At 49.1% G+C, this 23,282-nt stretch overlaps 1 protein-coding gene across 1 annotated transcript; it reads left to right on the top strand.

Moving 5' to 3' along the window:
* Positions 1–707: 707 nt before the first annotated feature.
* VAX2 (ventral anterior homeobox 2) lies at positions 708–22,127 on the top strand. Its single transcript, XM_056126524.1, has 3 exons — positions 708–879; positions 19,780–19,967; positions 21,690–22,127. Exons 1-3 carry the CDS (start codon positions 708–710, stop codon positions 22,125–22,127), a joined length of 798 nt encoding a protein of 265 aa, XP_055982499.1.
* The last annotated feature ends 1,155 nt before the right edge of the window (positions 22,128–23,282 follow it).

The following is a 23,282-nucleotide window of genomic DNA, read 5'->3' as shown; positions in this document are numbered from 1 at the left end:
CTCAGCGGTCTGTGCGCTCGTCGGTTCCCTAGCCGCGCGCCAGCCCGACACCCCGTCCCCACTCCTTGCCCTCTCCTCGGGGCTCCGATCCTTCTCGGAACTGCTCGCCCAGTACCGCGCAGAGGACCTTTGGGAGCGCGCTCAGGGGTGCGGGTGTGGGGAAGAGTGGGGAAGGGGGCGTGAAGCGCTGAACCCCAGGCTTACCTCCCGCCCCCGCTTCCAGTACCCCACCCAGAACAAGGCCAACCTCTGGTTTCTCTGCTTGGTGTCGCGGGGATCACTCTGCTGGCGCACTTGGGTCCTGGTTCCCGCTGAAAACAGCCAGAGAGAGCCCCTCCCCGAGCTGTGCTTTCACGGGGACACAGAAGCGGAGATTGAGGGGGTGGGGGCTGGAGGTGGGGGGATAGGCTGGAAGTTGGATGGAGTTGATCAACTCTAGGGGAGGCCAAGCAGCGCCCTAGGGACGCCCCCATCCGGTTCCCTCCAGCTAGGCTAAGGGTGGGTTGCTCCCCCCTCCCCGCCCCTTGCCGGTGGGGGCCGAGACTCTCAGCGTCGCCGAGCGCCCTGGAACCCCGCCTGGGGCCCAATCAGGAGGCGGGGAGGAGCCGTACGCGGGGCGGGGTCTGGGGGAGGAGCCGAGCCTGGGCCCCGCGGGCCGGGGAGCCCCTGCGGCTCGCGCTGAGGCGCAGGCGGTGGCGGAGGCCGGTATGGGTGATGGGGGTGCCGAGCGCGACCGCGGCGGGCACTGTAGCGGGCACCGCGGCGGAACGAGGGGACATAGCGGGAGGGACTTCACCGGGACGTCGGAGAGCGGCGCTGAGTGCGCTGGGCATCACGAAGTGCACGAGACCGACCACTGCCGCCGCATTCTGGTGCGAGGTAAGAGGGCGCCGCGGGGGTCCCCCGACCAACGGGGCTCGGCCTGCGGCCGCCTGCATCTCCCGCTGGCGCTCCCCACGTTCACGCTTTCAGCTTCCGTCAGTCATTCATTCCGCGGAGCTTATTTATTCCCAGCGTCTATTGTGTGCTGGACACCGAGCCGAGTGCGGGGGACAAAGCGGCCACTGCGAGTGGAGAGATGGGCATTTCTCTGCCTCGCGCTCGTCAGTCGCTCAGCCCAGATGCGTCTCAGGCGGTTACTGTGGCGGGGACAGGCATGGGAGTGCGGGCGCCGGGACCCTGGGGCCCCTATAGTCCCTCGCGGCTGATGCGCAGAAAAGCATCGGGGCGCTTGGACAGGCCGGGAAGTGGAGGAACCCGCGTCGGTGACCACCGGCTGGGGCTTGAGGCGGGGGCGCAAGGCTGAACTCAGCGGGTCCACGCGCCCCTGCCGGTCCCCTTGGGCCGTCCCCATTGTTTCGCCCGGAGGGGGGGGTGCAGCCGGCCGATCCCACTCGCTCGGTTCCCACCAGGGCCCTGTCTTCTCGCTCGGCAGCGCGGCCTTCCCCCGGCCTGGCCGTCCGCGCTGCTCCCCGAAGCCTGATCCTTGTCCTTTCTCTCGGCCACTTTTCTCCATCCCGTTGCCCGCTCCGCTCCTGCCGGAGCCCCTGGACTGCGCGCGCGCCTTTCCCCACCCCCCCATCCCAACGTTGCCTGGCGGAGGGTCGCCGAGCCCCCAAATTCCCGCGCCGGGCGGAGAAAGGCAATCCCAGTGTGCCCCTAAACCAGAGCTACGTTCCCGCCGCCATCCCGAACCCCAGGACTGCGACCCGGAGGCCAGCGCCGGCGTCCGCCCGTGGCCTGTGTTTATGCCGTGTCCCTAGCTCGGCGCGCGGCTGACAGACCCCCTCCATGAAAGGACCCACATCAGCCTCCGTCCTGGGAAAAGGAACCGTCAAGCGCTGCTGGCTCGAGGAGCCCAGGGTGTGTGGGAGATGGGGCTCCCCCACCCGCAGACTGGAGCTCTAGGACCTGGTGGAGTATGGGTGGCTTTGGCATCGCCAGCTGGACGTGTTGGAGCATGGAGCAGCCCAGGGTGAAGGTCTTCATGATGCAGGAACCCTGGTGTGGCGGAGATGGCCATGGACCCCTTAGTCTAGGCCATTGCCTGCCAAGGCATGGGGGCCGCAGTAGGAATCACAGCCCCCACCTGAGGTAAATCATACACACCCTGTACCTTAGACTGTGGGTTCTCTGGGAGCATTAGCAACCAGGTGGGAATTCAGGAAGGGAAATAGCAGGGCTCCCAGTAAAGGAGATCAGACCCCTAAGCTTGCATACACCCTAATTAAAGGACCCCAAGACCATGCTTGTGACATTCACTACCTGACACCCCTCTTTCTGCCCAGGCACTTGTGAATTCTGTGTCCTGCCCTCTACCACTCTGCACTATGACAAGTACATATTGCTTGTGGATACCGGTAAATGCAAAGGAACAGCCCCATAGGAAGTCAGTCAAATCTTATCCTCCACCAGGTGGTAGGGAGTGGGGAACCCCTCAGCCTGGGAGAAATGAGCTCCAACTCTTTGTCAGGAAGTGTATTTGCAGGTGGAGTGGACCACAACCATTGATACAGTGCCCAGGGGCTACTCCTGACTCTGTAATCAGGGATCATTCCGAGCGGTGCTTGAAGTGCTGGAGAGCAAACCATAGTCAGCTCCATGCAAGGAAGGTGCCTTACCTGCTGTACTATCTCTCTGGCCCTGGGAAGTGCACTTTTATAAATACAACATGGTTTTCTTGTACTATATAATTAGAAGTATTGGCAATTAAGCAGGGAAATGTGTTGCTGCCCAGAGTGATAGTACAGCGGATAGGACGTTCACCTTGCAAGCGCCCAACTCCGGCACCCCATATGATCCCCTGAGGACCTCCAGGAGTAATTCCTGAGTGCAGAGCCAGGAGTAACCTCTGAGCATCTCTAGGTGTGACAAAGAAAAAGAAAGAAAGAAAGAAAGAAAGAAAGAAAGATTCTTCAACCTTTGCCCATTCTCATTTCAATTTGGGCAGATTGCTAAGGGACTAAGAAACCTGGGGTGTCATTCTTCAAGAATTCCTCCTAGTCTGGGTCACCCATATGCCTCCCTGTCACTGGGAGGTAGAGATTAACAAATGGGAGATCTCACACTGATGCCAAGGCTGTGCACCTTGGTTCCAGGACACCCTCAGCCAAGGTGCATTTTACCCTTGATCTGAGGACACATTCTCCTAAAGGCCATTCTGAGGAAACATTTTGAAAAAGATAAAGAGTAGCATTACCTTCACATCAGTCAGGCTGCTGGTGGAGTGAGTATTCTGGAGGAAAGCCCTCCCCTCCCACCCACCCCCACCCCTACATCTTTCTACCTCTTTCCAGGTTGCACTTGCCTCCAGGGTCACAGTTCTGTTGGGGATGTTCCAGGCACGGGGCAGTAAGAGGAAAGCATAGGTGCTGAAAATAAGCAACGTTGTTTTGAAGAGTGGCCTTGAAGCCCTTTGTGTTAAAATGGTTTCTTTCTTTCCCGTGCCTCAGTTTGCTCATGTATACACATGAACCCATAGCGCTCATTTTGTAGGGCTGCACCAAAGGGCAGAGAGGATGTCTATAAACTGCAGATAGTGCAGGAGAGATAAGGGTAAGGCGCTTGCTTTGTAAGCCACTGACCCAGGTTCAATCCCAGCACCAATGATCTTTGAGTGCAGAGCCAGGAGTGAGCACTGAGCACTGACAGATGTGGTCCAAACTTCCCCTACTTACCCCTCAAAAAAAAAATGAACCAAATAAAACCCTGAAAATGCTCAGCAGGGTCTCTATAAAGTATTCTTGGACTGAAAAGGGGGTGCTGGTATGTGAGGCTGTGGGCCTCCTTTACCAACTCAGGACCCTCTCTCCCATGGACCCCTTTGTGGCTTGCACGAAAAGGCTGAGCCTGTCAGGCATGTGCGAGGCCCAGGGGCCTAAATGGGGTAGATAAGAGGGGGCTCAGCACCACCTCCTCCAACCCTCTTCCAAGAACCCGCTCTCCACCAATCCCTCCAGCTTCCGGCTGCCGCTAGGGAGTGCCAGGCTCTGAGTTAGGGAGGCGACCTTGCTGCGTCCCCAGCCTCAAAATGGAGGTGCCTGGTGTGGCACACAAGGACTGACAATCTCCCACGTCCCCGATCGCGGGGGCGCACCACAGACTCACTGCCCAGAGCAGGGCATCAAGCCAAGCCTTCCACCAGAACTGGACAGTCCGATCAGGGCCTGGGGACTTGTTCCTCCCCACCAATGGCTCTGCAGTGGCATCCAGTCATACAGATCTCTCTGCGGAACCCTGGAATCAGTCCCCCAGTTGCAAAATGGGACAGCCCCGACCCCAATCTGTAGTCTGGCTGGCACTCAGCGTTTACACCAGCACACTCAGCGCGGTGGAGCTGATTTCCCAAGCGTCGGGATTAAACAGGCCCTGGAGCAGAGGATGGGCGTCTGAGAGCGTCTCCTAACCCAGTGAATTTTCGCAAATCACAGCTTGACTCCGGTCCCTGCTCTTCCGGAGAGACCCTTTTCCGATAGTGGGTCGTAAAACCCCATTCAGGCCACATCGCACTGCGGAGGACCGTGCGCCGCTGCTGCTGCCTAGCTCGGGGAGGAGGAGGCGGCAAGCGCGCTCCAGAGGGGCGAGGCCGGCCACACTCGCTGGGAGCCTGGCCCCGCGCCTTCCGGTCTGTCCAGAGCAGGAGGACAGAATATCTGCATCATGCCTGGGCCAAGGAATGGCTGCGGTCCCCAGCGGCCTCTGGCCTCATTGGAGTGTTCATTGCGGGGCCGCGAGGCCGGGGATTGGGAGCATGGACCCGGGATGCGGCCCCTGGATGATCAGAAGGACAATTCTGTCTAGGGCTGGGGGGTGACGGGCAGCTCTGCAGCACCTCTGAGAACCTGAGGGGCAGAATTGAGCCACGTAAGTACACCCAGAGCAGCATAAATACGGCAAGGTGGCCGGCGACCCCGACTGCTGCTTCCTGAGGGAGAGCTGGGAGCCTGCGCCAACCCGCCCCGCTCCACATTTCGGTTTAACGAACTTGAATTTCCAGCAGCTACTTGCACCAGATTCCTAACCCTTCACACTTCACCCCAATGTCGAAGTAGAGTCATTGGAGGTTGTTTTGAGGAGGACCTGGGTTGCTGAGCAGAGTATTTGTATCAAACTGAGCTCTGGATTGTTGAGTTTTGGCTTGTGGGCCCTCCGCTGACAGCGGAATTTATCGCTTCTACATCCGAGTCTGTAAATAGAGGCAGTAATCCAGGACCAGTTTCCCAGGCAGCAGTTGAAAGATGTTTTTTTCCCCCTGCCACTCCTTGCAGTGCTGAGGGAAACTCAGGTTGGCAGCGTTCAAGGCCAGTCCTTGCTCACTATACTCTCTCTAGCCCCTGCACTTTGTTATTTTTGTTTATATTTTATATCTTTATTTTGGGACTTGTAAGAATGTTGGTTTTCTTTAGTTTGATTGGTTTCATATTTAAATTTTTTCCTTTTGCTTTGATTTTTCCAGCGGGACTCTTTATTCTCATCTGCTGTCTAAGGGGGACTCTATCATTTTGGCTTTTCCCTTTATTTTCTCTTTCCACTACAAATACACACACACAGACACAAACACACAAAAAGGAGACTGGCAATCAAATATATCCTCTTACTGATTTTTTTTGTTTGTTTGTTTTGGGTTTTGATTTTTTTTTTTTTTTTTAGATTTTTGGGTCACACCCAGCGATATCAAGGGTTACTCCAGGCTCAGCACTCAGGAATTATTCCTGGCAGTGTACAGGGGACCATATGAGATGCTGGGGAATTGAACCCGGGTTGGCCGCATGCAAGGCAAATGCCCTACCCACTGTGTTATGGCTCCAGCCCCTCCTCTTGTTGATGTGCCCGTACAATTTTCATTTCCAGAGAACAACAAAGAGAGATACTTAATGGCTAGTTCCTTTCTCACATAATTTCTGCCCCCTCCCCTCCCTGTGGTTGCTTGGATCACAGAACCCATTTGTACATGGCATGCATCAGATCTTCCAGCAACCCTCACTTCACCCCTCCCTCACAATCCTCCCCCTCCCAACCCACGCCCAATGCCAGTGATAGAGTCAGCCAGGGATGCACAGTCCAGCTGAGTCCAGGACCTCCTGGAAGCTAAGGGAAGGAAGGAGACATCAGCACATGTGCCTGGCCCAGGTCAGTTGGCACCAAGTGGATTTGAGCCCTTTGCGCACCTATTCTGGGGTGAGCATCTGTAGGTGCTGTTGGCTCTGTACCATTTCTTTAGTGACCTCATACAGAGGCTATAAAGATAACAAAGTGGGATATAATGTACGTGAGTTTTGCCTATTTTCTGCTCCCATCATATAAAATAAAGCAAGTAGAGTAGACTCTCCTCCAAATGCAGGGAACTAGTTACAGGCATTGATTCCTGCCCACCAGATGCTAAACTCAGAGATGATGGCTTGCCCTTAGCAACTCTCTTATTTTTGGCTGGTGGGTTGCCTGTGTGGCATCAGACACAGAAAGGGATGGCAGTGCCAGGCAAGCAATGTGGATAGCAATGTGGTAGAACCGGAAAGATGGAGGGCTTTGTTGGATTGTGGGAAGGTGACCATCTCCAAATTATAAGGTCTAGTGCCCCTCAAGAGGCATCTGTCCTGTGTCCCCTCAACACCTGGATGTTGGCCTGCCCCCTCTTTAGTTCTACACACATTAGTGAGCATCTACTCACTGCCTGACCCTTCTTGCCAGGCTTCCGGCTCTCAGCTTCCCACCCCAAAACAGACTCTGGTTCATAGATACAAGTTCTTGATCTGATCCACCTCCGTAGCTGACTCTAGGTGGCAAGGACCAACCATGGAAGCTCTGAGGTCAAAGAAAACCCATATCCAGACTCAGACTCTTTTTAAAAATTATTTTGTTCACCATGATTTACAATACTGTTTAATGATAGGATTTCTTTCATACCGTATTCCAACACATACCCTGTACCCAAGTGCCTGCCTCTCTCTATCCATCCCATTCCCTCGAACCCCATTCCCTCAGCAGTGCTTAAGACCCAGAGTCTTGGGGCTGGAGAGATAGCACAGCGGGTAGGGCGTTTTCCGGGTTTGATTCCCAGCATCCCATGTGGTCCCCTGAGTGCAGAGCCAGGAGTAACCCCTGTGCATCGCCAGGTGTGACCCAAAAAGCAAAAAAAAAAAAAAAAAAAAAAAAAAAAAAAAACCCAGTCTTTTGTTTTTGCTTTCTGGCCACACCCAGATGTTCTCACAGCTTACTCCTGGCTCTGTGTTCAGGGATCGCCCCTGGCTGGGCTTGGGGAACCATATGGGATGCTGGGGATCAAACCCAAGTTGGGCCCTGTGCCGGGCAAACACCCTACCTTACTATTGCTCTTATCCCCCTGCCTCCTCCAGACCCAGATTCTTTTGACCCTGGGGAGCCAAGAAGGAGTTATCACTGCTCACCAAATCCACACACTCTCTCAATAGAGCAAACAGTAGGCAATTACTTGTTGAATGAATGAAAGGTGACAAAACCATCCATGTTGGAGGCCTTTCACTATGTAGAGGGTCTGCAGTGCCCACAAAAAGGTCCTGCTTTTCATGTGATTTTTCGGTTCCTTAAGTGAGCTAGTAATGGTCCCAGAAAATAGACTGGCTTTTAATAGGATCCCCCATGGGGCCTGGTTCCTGAACCACCACAATGGAGCCATCCCAAGCACCTAGCCGGGAGCAGCCCCCAACACTCCTGAGCCATAGCTCCAAAACTAGAAACAAAGAAACAGAATAGTTGCTAAAATACAAAGTGGACTGTATCATACATACATGGCTATGGAATTTTGTGCAGTCACAACCTTGGGGACCCCTCGTATACATAACGTTCGAGAAACCTACGATGTGGTTTTGTTACTGGGAGCAGAAGCCAGCATCGCCACCGCGGACCAGAAGAGGCAGCGCGCACGGCCGGAGCTGAGCTGTGCTGCTCGAAGAGCGCGCGCTGTGCCGAGCACTGGGTCTCCCCGCTCCCGCTGCTTGGCGCGAAGCTTCACCGGCAAAACCAGTCCGGGACGGCGTCCGGGGGTGGAGAGAAATAAATAGATCTATCTAACACCCTTCTTCCCGGTTGGGTCACGCCTCCAGTCCCTGTTGCAGTTGAAAGGACCCAGCGACTGAAGTCATTCTTTGTTCGTGGTTTGCGTCTCCCGCGCTCTACGCGTCCACCGCCCAGCAGCTGGGACCAGGCAGGGTCCGGTGGAAGACCCACTGGTGAAGTAGACAAGTACTTAAAGGTTTAAATTAAGAAAGAAATACACACTCAAGGTTTTAAGGCGAGAGAATTTTAAAAACTAAACTCGGAAGCAGCCAAAGGGACCCAGAAATAGCCGGCGATCTCAGGGGAGCGTCCTTCCTGGAGATTCATCCACGCTCCGATACAAATATTGACAAAAGAGCAATCCCGCTCAGGGGCTGGTTTGTAATTTACCTTTTCTTTTAAAAATAAATAAAAGGATCAGTTTTTTTTAGCACAATTATTTCGCTTTAGTTGAGAAGAACGGAGTTCCCCTAAGTCCCGCTTAATTTTCTGTAATGCAAATTCTGAGAAATGAGCCCCCACCCCCAACACGATGGATCTTTCGCACTTGTTTGGTTGTTCAGGTGTGATAAATTCCTAGCGACAAGGATTATCTGCTTCCAAGGGTTAATGCACTAATTTAAAAAAATGTTTAATTTTGAAAAAAGTCATTAATTCATATGATTAAGATTTCATAAAGGTAGTCTTAGCAGTAGTTGTTTAAAATACACAGTAAAAAAAAAATCTTCCACACGTGTCTGCAGTCTGCCAAGTCCCTCCCATTCCAACGCAGTAATTTTTGCCATTTTTCTAGAATTTCTAGTACATTCTTTCATGTAACTTTTATGTTATGTAAATCAGTACAGCAATATTCTTTTTTCTCTTTTATCTTGTATTCATTTAGGGAGAGATTTTTTCCTCTTTTCTCTTGTATTCATATGGGGACAACTTGCAGTTTTCACTTATCAATATATCTTGGGATATAAAGAACTTCCTACAAGCGAGGAAGCCAGGCTTGGAGGACAGCCAGGACCTAGCAATGCTTGTAAGATTCTCCCATCCCTATCCAAGGGGTAAATAAGATCTCAGTTGTTTCTGTCTGTTGTTGTGAAGTCACTCCAGGCGGTGCTCAGGGCTCACTCCAGGCTCTGAGTTCACTCCTGGGAGATTGCTGGGGGACCATATGTGGTGGTCGGGATCAAACATGGGTCAGTTGTGTCCAAGGTAAGTGCCCTACCCTCTGCCCCATCACTTGGGTCCCAGAACTCAGTGGTATTTTTTTTTTTTGGTTTATTTTACAATACATAATGTTCCACTAATATATACTATACAGACCATGATGTATCTTATGTAAGCTATGGTAAACACCTAGCTTCTTCCTTCAACATTAGTGCTGCAAAATTTCTTTTCCTTGGTCCTTTCCACATGAATAGGCATATCTGTCAAAAAAGTTATTAAAAGTGGGTTAGTGGGGCAAAGACCATCTGTTTGTAATTCCAAAGATAATACTTAAGCACCCTCCATTCTGTGGCACCCACCACCAAAACAAAACTAAAAAGGCAATGACAGTGCCCGTTTATCCAATTCTCAAAATCTCGCTATCATAATTTATATACAATATCTTGATCGATAATGTCAAATTATTCTTTGGGCAAGCTGGGTGGGGGGTTAGCAACTTAGGTTCCCACCTTTTCACTCTCCCCATGTTGGACATTGTGTATCTGTTTTAAATCTTTACCAATCTTGTATGTGATAAGTGAGATATTTTTGGCAATTGATATATTTTTTTAATTTTGGGGTCAAGCCTGGCTTACTCCTGGCTCTGTGGTCAGGTATCACTCCTTGTGGGGCTCGGAGACCCATATGGGTTCCTGGGGTTTGAACCCAGATCAGCGGTGTGCAAGGTAAGTGCCCTACCAACTGTATTATTTCTCCCACCCTGTCTCGGCAATAGAACTGTTTATTATTATTATTAATTATTATTATTATTATTATTATTGGAGTTGTGCAAACTGGTCAGTTGTGTTTCTTCTGCTGTCTTTTATGAATTACTATTCTTTGACAATTTTAAATTTTCAAATATTCCTTTCCTTCTTGATTTGTACAATCCCTGTATTATGGGGAGTAGCCCACCATTTTTAGTATGTGATACAATACTTTGAGTTTACAACTTGTCATTTATCTATTCATTTTGAGGCCACACCTCGTAATGCTCAGGGTTTACTCTGGCTCTGTGCTCAGGGATCACTCATGGCAGGGTCAAGATACCATGTGATATGCCAAGAATCAAACTGGGGTCGACCGTGTGCAAGCTCGCCTTGTACTATCTCTTAACCTTTGTGCTATCTCTCTGGCCCTACACTTTGTCTTTTCATTGATCTTTTGTTTACTGAAGTAAAAAAAATCTATAAAAAATTAATGTTTTGGTATATCATGTGAGAGTAAAAAGCTCAGTAGGATGTAGCTCAACAGATAGTTGTATGCCTGGAAGGACTAGATTTGGTTTCAGCACCACAAAAAAGTGGGGGAGGTAGAAATCTCTTTACTTTCCCCATATAATTCAACTATATCCCAAGATGCATAGATGGTTTTATTTTATTTTATTTATATTTTTGCTTTTTGGGTCATACCCAGTGATTCACAGTGATTCCTGGCTCATGCACTCAGGAATTACTCCTGGAGGTGTGTGGGGGGGCCATATGGGATGCTGGGAATCGAACCTGGGTCGGCCACATGCAAGGCAAGTGTCCTACCCGCTGTGCTATTGCTCCAGCCCCAATGGTTTTATTTTTGCATGTTATATGAAGTAAATTATTTTTGTCCAAATGTTATGTTTTTAATGATCATGTCTTTTTGTAACTCCAAAATCCAAATAAAGAAGCATAAATAAAAATCAGTAACTTTTGTCAATTTTAATAATTGGTTGTGAAACAAATTACTGGTTCTAAGAGTAAATTTCCAAAGGCTCCAAGGGGGGTCTATCTGGAAAGTGCCAAGAGGGGCTGATATTTGGTTCTGATCATAGCTACTATTATCAAATATACAAAAGCTCCATATACCTAGGGTTCATCAACCCAAGGGCAGCAAAGTAAGAGACTCATTACAGTTAGGCCCAAGCATTTTCATGGAATGCTGGGGATTGAATCCAGGTGAACCAAACGCAAGGCAAGCATCCTCCCACTATACTTTCTCTCCATCTCCAACCCAGTCCCTAGTTTTACGTTTATTATTTGTCCCTCTCACTCTAATACAAAGTCATCTGGAATAGGAAGCTTGTTAATTTTGTTCATTTTCATAGCCTAGACCCTAGAATAGTATTTGGAACATAATAGGTACTTGTTAAATATATGTTGTATGGTTAAATATAGATGTTGGTTTATTTACATAAATGGGATAATATTGTACATGTTCTATAATTTACTTTCTTTAACTTAAGAATAATTAACATATATGTCCTCATTCTGTTTAATTTCTACATAATACTTTGTCTTAAAAATGAATAGTTTGGAGGCTGGAACAATACTACAATGGGTAGGACATTTGATTTGTACGCAGCTCACCCAAATTTGACCCCCCGGTATTCATATGGTCACCTTAGCACTGCCAGCAGAGATTCCTGAGTGCAGAGCCAAGAGTAACCCCTGTGAATCACCAAGTGTGATTCCAAAAGCCAAAAAAAAATGAGTGAGAGAGAATAGTTTCAGTACAGCATAATGTATCAAGCCATTTCTCTTGTGAGGAACATTAAGGATGTTTTCAATTTTCAACATTTTAAACAATAGTGAGAGCAAATTGCCACATATAAACATTGGAGCACATGAACCTGTGTTTTTCTGGATTAGAAAAATACTAAAATACAATTACTGGAACAAAAGTTTCATCCATCTTTAGTCCTGAGCAATGCAGTCTTAAAGGATGTAACAATCTGGGTACTACAACCATAAACAGGGATATGGACAGTGTGGCTTCCCGTCCAGGGTGTCATTGTCTTAGTAATCATCCAGTAATGTCCTTCCAGTCTTACCAAGGTAAATGATTATCTGATGCTGGTTGAACTTGCATTATCCTGATTACTCGCAGCTGTGCTCATCTTTTCAGATGTTTCCTAACCATTTGAGTACCTTTTTCTGTAGATGGCCCAGAGAAATTACTTGATTATTTTTTCTATGAGATTATTTCTTTCTCTTGATTTATTTATAATTTCATTTTATATACTCTGGATATTTTCTATGTCACTTTTTAAAAGTATTTATAGTCTATGATTTGTCTTCTATTTATTTAATTTATGGTGTGAGATAGTAATTTATGATATGAGATAGAGAACTAACTTAGTTTTATTCCAAACAAATCATTTCTAGCCACTTATTACCCACCCCCACTTATTGGCTAGATGAGGTTTTTTCTGGTTAGGATGCTTTATCACAGATTGCATTATTGTACAAATACCAGTATGTGTATTTGTATGTGTAGTCTTTATTCCATTGTTTTCCAATATTTTATCAAAATAGCATCTTCACAATGTCTTTTATGTTTATGTTTCACTTGTTTAATATTTAGCATAATACATTTTAAAATTAAATACCTACTTTAGGCTTATTCTAAGCATATGCAATCAGATTAAATGTTTTTTTCTAGTAGATTAAAATAAGTGCATAATTTTTGAAATGACAAATGTTTACTGATGTGCCATTTAAAATCATCTTACACAGCCCAAAGCGATAGTATAGTGGGTAAAGCTCTTGCCTTACATGCAGCTGACTTGGTTCAATACCCAACACCCCATATAGTCCCTCAAACCCTCTCAAGGAGTGGACTCTGAGCTCAGAGCCTGGAGTAAGATCTGAGAATAACTGGGTTTAGCCTCCCCCAAACCAAAAATTTATCTTACAGAGGCTGAGAATATAGCTTAAGTTGTAGAGCACATGCCTTGCATGTTTGAGGCCTGGGTTGGATTCCTCTAAGTGGCTCCAGAGTAATGAGGGGTGTGACTCAAGTGGCCCCAAGCTTCACTGGAAATGGACACACAAAGACACAAAATCATCTTATAAACCAAGAGTAGAACATAAACACTTTGGGGAAATATTTTATTATTTGCACTAAAGGTTTTGTTCATTTTTATAATAAAGTATCATTCTACCTTTAAAATGTGCTGCCTATTATTGTACATTTCTTATTTTTAATGATTCTAGACTAATAAGAAGTTGTAAAGTAAATACATCCAGGTCTCGTATGTCCATCCATCATTAATTACTCCCCATCATGATATCTTTCACATTATCAAACTCAGGAAGTTGAGAATGGAGAACTACCTCAATGGGCTAAGCATATGCTCACATACAGGAGGCCCCAGTCCTATCCCTGGCACCATGTTGTCCCCCTCAACATTGTCATGTGACTTGTCATGTCAATCAACAGTTGTTTCTTACTGTTGCTGGGCAGTATCCCCACAGCTGTACCACATTTGGTATGACCAATTATGGACAGAGGTTAAAACTTTTGATTTGGGGAAATGTTTTATTACACATAAAGCCATCTTGAGTGTTCATGTAAACATTTTGATGGGAGCCTTAAGTTACATTTCTCTTAAGTAACCAAGAGTGCAGTCACCAGTTTCCACAGAAAATATATCTTTAACTCTTAAAGAAACTGCCAAGGGGCCAGAGAGATAACATAGGGATTGAGGTGCTTTACTTCATATAGGCCAATCTGGATTTGATCCCTGACACTGCATATAGTCCCCTGATCATCACCAGGAGTAAAAAGCCAAGTACACTGAATGGCTAAAAGGCACATGAGAAAGTGCTCTACATCATTAATCATCAGGGAGATGCAGATCAAAACAACAATGAGATATCATTTCACACCACAGAGACTGGCCCACATCCAAAAGAACAAAAGCAACCAGTGTTGGCGTGGATGTGGCAAGAAAGGGACCCTCCTTCATTGCTGTAGGAATGCCGACTGGTTCAGCCCTTTTGGAAAACAGTATGGACGATTCTCAAAAAATTAGAAATTGAGCTCCCATTTGACCCAGCAATACCACTCCTGGGAATATATCCCAGAGAGGCAAAAAGGTATAGTTGAAGTGACATCTGCACTTGTTTGTTCATTGCAGCTCTGTTTACAATAGCTAGAATCTGGAAAAAACCTGAGTGCCTGAGAACAGATGACTGGTTAAAGAAACTTTGCTACATATACACAATGGAGTACTATGTAACTGTTAGAAAAGATGAAGTCATGAAATTTACATATATGGAAAGTATCATACTAAGTGAAATGAGTCAGAAAGAGGGACAGACATAGCGGGGCTGGAGAGATAGCACAATGGGTAGGGCGTTTGCCTTGCACGCGGCCGACCTGAGTTCAATTCCCAGCATCCCATATGGTCCCCTGAGCACCGCCAGGAGTAACTCCTGAGTGCAGAGCCAGGAGTAACCCCGGTGCATCGCCAGGTGTGACCCAAAAAAAGCAAAAAAAAAAAAATGAAGGACAGACATAGAAAGATTGCATTCATCTGGGGAACATAAAGTAACAAAATAGGAGACTAACGCCCAAGAATAGCAGAGAAAAGTACCAGGAGGTTTGCTCCATGGTTTGGAGGCCAGTCTCACACGCTAGGGGAAAAGGCAGCTCAGATAGAGAAGGGAGGATCAAATAAAGGGTGTTGGCAGGATCCTCCCAGGATGGGAGATGCATGCTGAGAGTAGACTTTAGAGGAACATGATTGCCACTCAATGCCTCTTTTGCAAACCACAGCACCCAAAAGGAGAGAGAGAACAAAAGGGAATGCCCTGCCACAGAGGCAGGGTGGGATGGGGAGGATGGGGGGTGGGAGGGATAATGGGATCGGTGGTGGGGGAGAATGGGCACTGGTGGAGGGGTGGGTATTCGATCATTGTATAACTGAAACCCAAGCACACAAAATTGTAAATCTACAACTGTACCTCATGGTGTTTCACTAATAAAAAAATCTTAAAAAAAAAAAAGCCAAGTACAATTCCTGAGCACTGCCAGTTTGACCCAAAAACCAAAAAGAAAAAAAAAAAAGAAAGAAACTGCCAAACTCTCTTCCAGATTGGTTGCATCATCTGTCGTTTACTTGCAATGAATGAAAGATCTGGTATCACCATGTTGCCATTGGCCTTAGGCATTTGCAGTAGTTTTTATTTTTGCTGTATTTGGAGACATATTTCATGGTTCTAATGTGCCTTCAGCAGTGACTGATAAGACACATTTGCTATCTGACAGGTGAGCCTGATGTTTTTTTCTTTGTGGGGAGTGGTGAGCCGTACCCAGCTGTGCACTTTTGAAAAAAATAAAAGTGCGGGGCTGGAGAGATAGCACAGAGGGTAGGGCATTTGCCTTGCGTGCGGCCAACCTGGGTTCGATTCTCAGCATCCCATATGGTCCCCTGAGCACCGCCAGGAGTAAACTGTGAGTGCAGAGCCAGGAGTAACCCCTGTGCAATTCCAGGTGTGACCCAAAAATCAAAAATAAAATAAAATAAAAGTGCATGGTCTTATCTCTGTGATGAGCACAGGCTCAGGGTTTCAGGTGGACTCCTAGAAACTTTCTGACAGGGTGTGACCCTCTTCCCCCACATCCACCACCCCTCCTGCAGCCCCAGACTTCAAGGCACGTAACAACACGTGAATATTGTAAGAACATTCTGACACTCGTGGACTGAGGGATTCCAGCTAAACAATTGGAAGTGTGAGATTTGATCCAAAAAGGCCAGTCTTCATGAAATCATAAATCCTGTCCTGGCTCTGGGGAACGAACAAAGTTTTAGTGAGGGATGCTTGGCACAAGGCCTATGGCCCACACCAACACTTGAGGTGCAGAGCCCACAACTATCTGGCGTGTTCTGCCCAGCGTCCTTGAAAGATCTGCCTGGTGGTGGATAAAAGACCCCCTCTGAGTAATAGTCACGCCCACCCACCCTTACACTCACCTTCTCCCCAGAGGGAAAGTGTGACCAGGAACCTCTTGGATCAGGGGCAGGATTTAAGCGCCAGGAGCCTCTGAGGAGCTCGAGCGCACCCTGGAGGTCTGAGTGTGAATTGTCTCTGTTCCAATCAGCCGCAGCTCAGCTGAGCACAGGCCTGATTTCATCCAAGATTGAGAAAAGCATCATCTAGTGGAAGATTTGAAGGCACGATTTCAGGATCACCCTCTAGGACTGAGCAGGGATTCCAAAAGTAGGTCCATCAGTTCTGTGACTCAGAAGCTGTTCACTCCAAATTCAGCTGTCTTCCTACATATCTTCAGCACTGATGGACCCATCCAGAAGCATCCATTCCTACCACTGACTAGAACCCTTTTCCTTACAACCTATCAATGAATCATGAGAAAATACATAAAAAGGGTTTTGAAAAAGTAAGATAAGGGTACTTCTTTTTTTTTCTTTTTGGGTCACACCCAGCCGATGCTCAAGGGTTACTCCTGGCTCTGCAGTCAGGAATCACTCCTGGCGGTGCTTGGGGGACCATATGGGATACTGGGAATCGAACCCATGTCGGCCACGTGCAAGGCAAACGCCCTACCCTCTGTGTTATTGCTCCAGTCCCAAGGGTACTTCTTTTTATTATTTTTTTTTGCATTTTGGGTCACACCCTACCCGCTGAGCTGGAGCAATAGCACAGGGGGTAGGGCGTTTGCCTTGCATGTGGCTGACCCAGATTCGATTCGTCCGCCCCTCTTGGAGAGCCTGGCAAACTACTGAGAGTATCCTACCAGCACAGCAAAGCCTGGTAAGCTATACATGATGTATTCGATATGCCAAAAACAGTAACAACAAGTCTTACAATGGAGACATTATTGGGTCCCTCGAGCAAATCGATGAACAATGGGAGAACAGTGCTATACAATGATAGTGGGTCACACCCAGCGATCAGGGGTTACTCCTGGCTTTGCTCTCAGAATTACTCCTGGCCGTGCTCAGGGAACCATATGAGATAATGGGAATTGAACTCGGGTCAGCGGATGCAAGGCAAACACCCTACCCGCTATACTATCGCTCCAGCCCAAAAAGGGTATTTCTAGAGATTTTTTTCCCCAAGATTTTTTAATAGAATCACTGTGACATAGACCCTTATAAAACTGTTCATGATTAGGTCTCAGTCATAGAGTGTTACAACACCCATCCCTCCACCAGTGTACATTTCCCAACACCAGTGTCTCCAGGTTCCCTCCCACCGCCCAGCCTGCCTCTATGATGGTACTTCTCTCTCTCTTTTTCTCTCTCTCTCTCCCCCTTCCTCCCCCCTCACTCTCCATTTCTCAAATTTATTAAACACAGTATGACCTCCAAGAAGTTACTTAAAATTTTCAGCCTGCCACATCCAAAAGAACAAAAGCAACCGGTGCTGGCGTGGACGTGGCGAGAAAGGGACCCTCCTTCACTGCTGGTGGGAATGCTGACTGGTTCAGCCCTTTTGGAAAACAGTATAGACAATTCTCAAAAAATTAGAAATTGAACTCCCATTTGACCCAGTAATACCACTCCTGGGAATATGCCCCGGAGAGGCAAAAAAGTATAGTCGAAGTGACATCTGCACTTGTTTGTACATTGCAGCTCTGTTTAACAATAGCTAGAATCTGGAAAAAAACCTGAGTGCCCGAGAACAGATGACTGGTTAAAGAAACCTTGGTACATCTACACAATGGAGTACTATGTAGCTGTTAGAAAGGATGAAATCATGAAATTTACATACAAGTGGTACTACATGGAAAGTATCATGCTGAGCGAAATGAGTCAGAAAGAGAGGGATAGACATAGATTGCATTCATCTGGGGAACATAAAGTAACAAAATAGGAGACTAACACCCAAGAGCAGCCGAGATAAATACCAGGAGGTTTACTCTATGGCTTGGAGGCCAGCCACACACTCTAGGGGTAAAGGCAGCTCAGATAGAGAATGGAGTACCAAATAAAGGGTGTTTGGAGGATCCTCCCAGGAGGGGAGATGCATGTTGAAAGTAGACTATGGACTAAACATGTTTGCCACTCAATGCCTCTTTTGCAGACCACAACACCCAAAAGGAGAGAGAGAACAAAAGGGAGTGCACTGCCACAGAGGCAGAGTGGAATGGGGGGGGGGGGGGTAGGAGGGATACTGGGATTAGTGGTGTTGGAGAATGGGCGCTGGTGGAGGGACTCAATCATTGTATAACTGAAACCCAAGCACAAAAATTCGTAAGTCCACAACTGTACCTCATGGTGTTTCACTAATAAAAATTTTAAAAAAGAGTATCTCACCCCCACGGCAAATCCTGGCAAGCTACCCATGACATATTCAATATGCCAAAAACTGTAACAACAAGTCTCACAATTTGTTGTAAGATGTTACTGGTACCCGCTTGAGCAAATCGATGAACAATGGGAGGACAGTGCTACAGTGCTACAATGGGGATTAGAGCTCCAACATCATCAGGCATTAGGATGATTAAGGTGCTTCAAACTGTGCCATCCTGGAGCAAGAACAGAGGGGTCATCTACTAGCCCTAGGACGTGAGCAGCCAGAACACCCAGCCTCCTGGCCACATCACCGATCCAGTAGTGCACACCTGGTGGGTACAGCTGAGACTCATGCTGTGGAAGGTGCCTTGATCAGGCCACTTGGGAAGAGCTGCTCTGAGATAGTAGGGTACGGGGACATTGTTCTTCCTGGCAGTGGTAAATTAGTGTTCTTTTTGCTTTGCTGTTATTGATATACACCCTGGGGTCTTAAGTAGTACAGGGCACCGTGCTGCCAACTTCCATGCTCTAATGGCTCACACAAAATTCTTTAATCACTGAGCCTCAACATATGTGGCCCCAATATGGACCATCTTTGCACAGTAGTTAGAGATGATGATGATAATGATGATGATGATGATGATGATGATGATGATGATGATGATGATGTGTGTGTGTGTGTGTGTGTGTGTATGGTGTCAGGGATTGATCCCAGAATGTCACATGCAAAGCAAGTGCTCTATCTGAGCCACATCCAAAACCAGGATAACGTACAATATTTTGTTGTCGTTGTTGTTGTCGGTTTGGGGGCCACAATTGGTGGTGCTCAGAGCTTACTCCTGGCCCTGCACACAAATAATTCCTGGTAGACTCAGGAAAGCAGATGGGGTGCTGGAGATCAAACCCAGATTGGCTGCATGCAAGGCAAATGCCCTACCTGCTGTACTATTTTTCTGGCCCCAGGATAACGTATAGTTTTGAACACTTGGTTGCTGTTACTGAGTTCTTGAAGTGGGAATATCTGGTGTTTATAATCAAACTCATGTATACAAGGCAAGTGTTCTGATGCTATGCTATATCCCCAGCCCTTGTCTTAAGTCAGTCCCAGAGTTTGGAGTTGGCCCATGAAGGGCATCCATTCAGGACCCAGGACCGTGACACTGTGGTTCAGAGCTAAGTATGTGGGCAGTGGTAGGCGCTTTTCATTAGGAGGAACCCAGCAACTTTACATGGTGGCAGTGGTTCTCAGACTCCTCTTAGGAACCCTAGACTGTCCTCTACGCCCATACCACCTGGCCTGTGAATCAGGATGGTCTGTGGGCAATGTTGACCCATGCATGCATGAGTAAGCACCACACACCCCCTTACTGCATCAGATGCTTAAGGAAGACCCAGAGAGGATGAGCAACTTGTCAGAAGTCACAGAGCCATATGGAGACTGGAGGCTTTCCATTAGCTCACACTGCCTCCTAGGGAGATTCTTGTTGGTAGTCAGAGAACTAACCCACTTCCTATCGTGGTCCCTACAGATGCCAAAGGAACCATACGGGAAATTGTCCTGCCCAAGGGACTGGACCTGGACCGGCCCAAGAGGACCCGCACCTCTTTCACCGCGGAGCAGCTGTATCGCCTGGAGATGGAGTTCCAGCGCTGTCAGTATGTGGTGGGCCGTGAGCGCACCGAGCTCGCCCGCCAGCTGAACCTCTCCGAGACCCAGGTGAGTGCGCAGGGCACCTGGGAATTCCATGGAGTGTACGGTCCTATGGAGGAGAAGTTCAGCCAGGCAGCGGGGAAATGCTTTAGCGGTAGATAAAGTAGAAACACATCAGTATAGAACTGAGGACAGTGGGCAAGCAGGGATATTCATCAGATATTTTGGTTGGGATACTAGGAAAGAAAGAGGGAGAGGGCAAGAGAGAGAGAGGAGGACTTCTCAAGGTACAGGCAGTGGGGAATGGGGGTGCTGGTGTGGGAACTGACTGCTGGGAGGGGTGGAGAGAGGCAGACTTTTGGGGACGGACATTCAACCATTCAACGGCGAGGGGAGAGATACCAACTGGGTAAGGATTTCACATTCCCCATTCTGGGCTTTTTACACCCCCACCACCTTCCCTTCTTCCAGTATGCCCCAAACCTCTGCCAAAGAGAGGTCAGAGCAACCCCCCTTCACTCCGGAAGGGTGTTGCCTCTTCCCAATAGCATGCCTCAACCAGAGGAAAGCTTCCTTCAACTTAGACTGGGAGAAGGACCGAGGCAGATACGTCACGCCCTCAGTACTAACCACAGGGCTCAGTTGACTCACTAATTCTCTGCCTCAAGCTCAGAGAGCTTCCTCAGCATTTTCCCATTTTCTGAGGAAAGGTTATGCCCAGGATCACTGAGCTAGTGTGCTCCAGAGGTCAGATCCAGATGGCAGAGTCTACCTCAGCCCTTGAATCTCACATGGATGACTTGGAGCCTGAGTGAACTCCAGCCTGCCTTGAATCTCCTTGTAGTGGTGGCGGCGGGGAGGGGGCTGGGGAGATAGCCTGAGGGTACAGTACCAACAGCGGTCCCCTGAGCAAGCAGGGTGCTGAAGGGCAGAGGAGGGAAGGAGACTGGGGCACCCACTGAATTAAGTCCAGGCTGGGCTAGCCAAGGGGGCAGCTCCTGTCCTGCAGGCCTGAGCCATCTCCTGGGGATCTCTCCTAGCTGTCGCTGCAGAGTCTCCAGACAACCCAGCACATGGCCCCAAGCAGCTGAGCCCTGGCTGACCCCAGGAGTGAGAGGGGGCCTGCCCTCCAGCCCTGACATCTAGGGATAGTGGCACCCCTCCATACCAGCTCCTCCTTTGTGTCTGCACTACCTACTTATTTTTTTAAATTTTTTTTTTGGCTTTTTGGGTCATCCACCCAGTGATGCTTAGGGGTTCCTCCTGGCTCTACACTCAGGAATTACTCCTGGCGGTGCTCAGGAGCCATATGGGATGTCGAGGGTAGAACCTGGGTTGGCTGCGTACAAGGCAAACACCCTCCCCACTGTGCTATGGCACTACCTACTTCGAAGTTACTGCTCCCTAAGGCCCTGAAGTCTCTTTGGGGAGGGGGGCCTGTTTCAGGGAGCAGAAGCTTGCACCGGTTTGTCCTGCCTTTCCAAGAGAGCGTAGCCCTTGTAAGGTGCCTCAACAACCTCTTACGCTTGGTCTAGAAAGGAGCTGCCCAACCTCGGGGCATTGATGGAAGTTTCAGCAGGACATTGGGCAGAGTGGTTAGCGGGAATGAGACCAAGACAGCCAGTTCCCCCGGAGCCAGCTGCTGTGGGAAGGTTGCCCTACGACAAATGATGGTACTTGTTCTTGTGCCCCCTCTCACTCCATTCATGCTTGCCTGTACCCCCATGTCCTTCCTCTGCCTTTATCCTCTCCTTTCCGCTCTCGCCTGCTGACCCCTCCACCCCACAGGTGAAGGTGTGGTTCCAGAACCGCCGGACCAAGCAGAAGAAAGACCAGAGCCGAGACCTGGAGAAGCGGACATTGTCCTCAGCCACCAAGGCCTTCGCCACGTCCAGTATCCTGCGGCTGCTGGAGCCGGGGCACCTGCTGTCCATGCCCAGGGTCCCCAGCCTGCTGGCGCTGATCCCTGACCCACCCGGCCTGCCCTCTGGCCACACAGGCACCCCTGGGGGTGACCCCAGGAACTCCTCCCTGTGCCTCACCCCGCTGCCCTCTTCCAAGGCGTCCCCTCCACTGCCACCCCTGCCGTCCACCCTCTGCCTGGCAGCTGCTCCCCTTCTGGACCTGTCCAGTGGCTGCCGACTTGGTTCCTCTGCCTTCGAGCCCTACAGCCGGCTGGAATGGAGAGAAGGCAGCCCCGGGGGCAGCAGGAAAGCCAGTGCTTAAGCCCACCCTCCCACGACACTGGGTCCCCGAGCACACCATGTCCACTCCCTTTTCTGTCCCCCTGCCCCCTAAGCAGGCTCCCAGAGGTGGCCTGCACCTCCACCCCCCACCCCGGCCCCAGCTCAGAGACTTGCGTGCCTGAGCAGGTGGCTGCCTGGGCCAATTTCAGAAAAAAAAAGGAAGCAGTGACAAGAAGGGAGACAAAGGGGTCCCTCCCACCCCTAAGCCCCCTCCCTGTAGTCTCCTCCTCGACATACTCAGGGGAAGGACTAATGATGGAGAGGCAGCAACTGGGACCAGGCTCATAGGGGTGACAGAGGTGGCCAAGCCCCCCAATTCCCCCTGGGTCAGAGCCAAACCACAGCTGTACTTGGTCCCCAGGGAGGGGCCCCTGCAGGCTTGTTCCCAGCCAGAAATACCTGAGGCGGGGGGGACTGTTCTCCCCCAGAGGGTGATAGGGGGCTCCCAGCAACAGAGGGGACTCAGCCGAGCTCCCGCATAGAGGGGTCCCCTCACCAATGCTGCCCCACAGCGCAGTTCTCCAAGGGTCAAGTAAGGCAGTGATTTCATTTTGTCTCCTGCCGTCCTGGCAGATGTATAAGAAGCTGCTGCCAGAGGGAGGGCCAGTACAGGGGTGCAGGTTGGCCTCCCTCTGACCCAGTTCAAATCCATGGCATCACTTCTGGATCCCCAGCACCTCAAGGGGTCACTCGTGAGCACAGAGCCAGGAGTCGCCCTGAGCACAGCCGGGTGTCACACCCCTCTCCAAAAATAAATAAATAAATAAATAAACAAAGTTAAATTAAAATAAAATAGGAAGTTGCTGTCTGGAGTGAGTCTGGAGAGTTCCTCAGAGCTGGTACCCAGTTTCCCCGGACGTCGCCTCTTGGGTAATGCCTGTAACGTGAAGGCAAGAGGGGCTGGGTGCAATTCTGGTTATTTCACTACCCTGAGATGTATAGAAGCCCCACCAGGACAGAACTGGGGGGCGAGGATGTGGCGTTGGGACAGAACACATGCATTTCCTATCTGTGAGACCCCAGGTTCCGTGAAGCGATAGCTCCAGGGGCGGCAATGGTGCCTGCGTGCATTCAGTCCCGAGTTCGAGTCTTGGCACCACGGGGCACCAAGTGCTTCCGGTTGTGGCTTTCGTGG

This window comes from Sorex fumeus, unplaced genomic scaffold, assembly GCF_029834395.1.
Source record: "Sorex fumeus unplaced genomic scaffold, SorFum_2.1 ptg000006l, whole genome shotgun sequence".
Classification (NCBI taxonomy): domain Eukaryota; kingdom Metazoa; phylum Chordata; class Mammalia; order Eulipotyphla; family Soricidae; genus Sorex; species Sorex fumeus.
Note: the sequence above shows the minus strand (reverse complement) of the source record. Positions and strands in the feature narration are given on the sequence as shown.

What these genes read in the sequence shown, in the direction of transcription:
- VAX2 (XM_056126524.1), top strand. Translation starts at nt 708, where the DNA reads ATGGGTGATGGGGGTGCCGAGCGCGACCGCGGCGGGCACTGTAGCGGG. An exon ending in CCGCCGCATTCTGGTGCGAG is followed by an intron (nt 880 to 19,779) that starts GTAAGAGGGCGC and finishes TGGTCCCTACAG; the next exon opens with ATGCCAAAGGAACCATACGG. An exon ending in TGAACCTCTCCGAGACCCAG is followed by an intron (nt 19,968 to 21,689) that starts GTGAGTGCGCAG and finishes TCCACCCCACAG; the next exon opens with GTGAAGGTGTGGTTCCAGAA.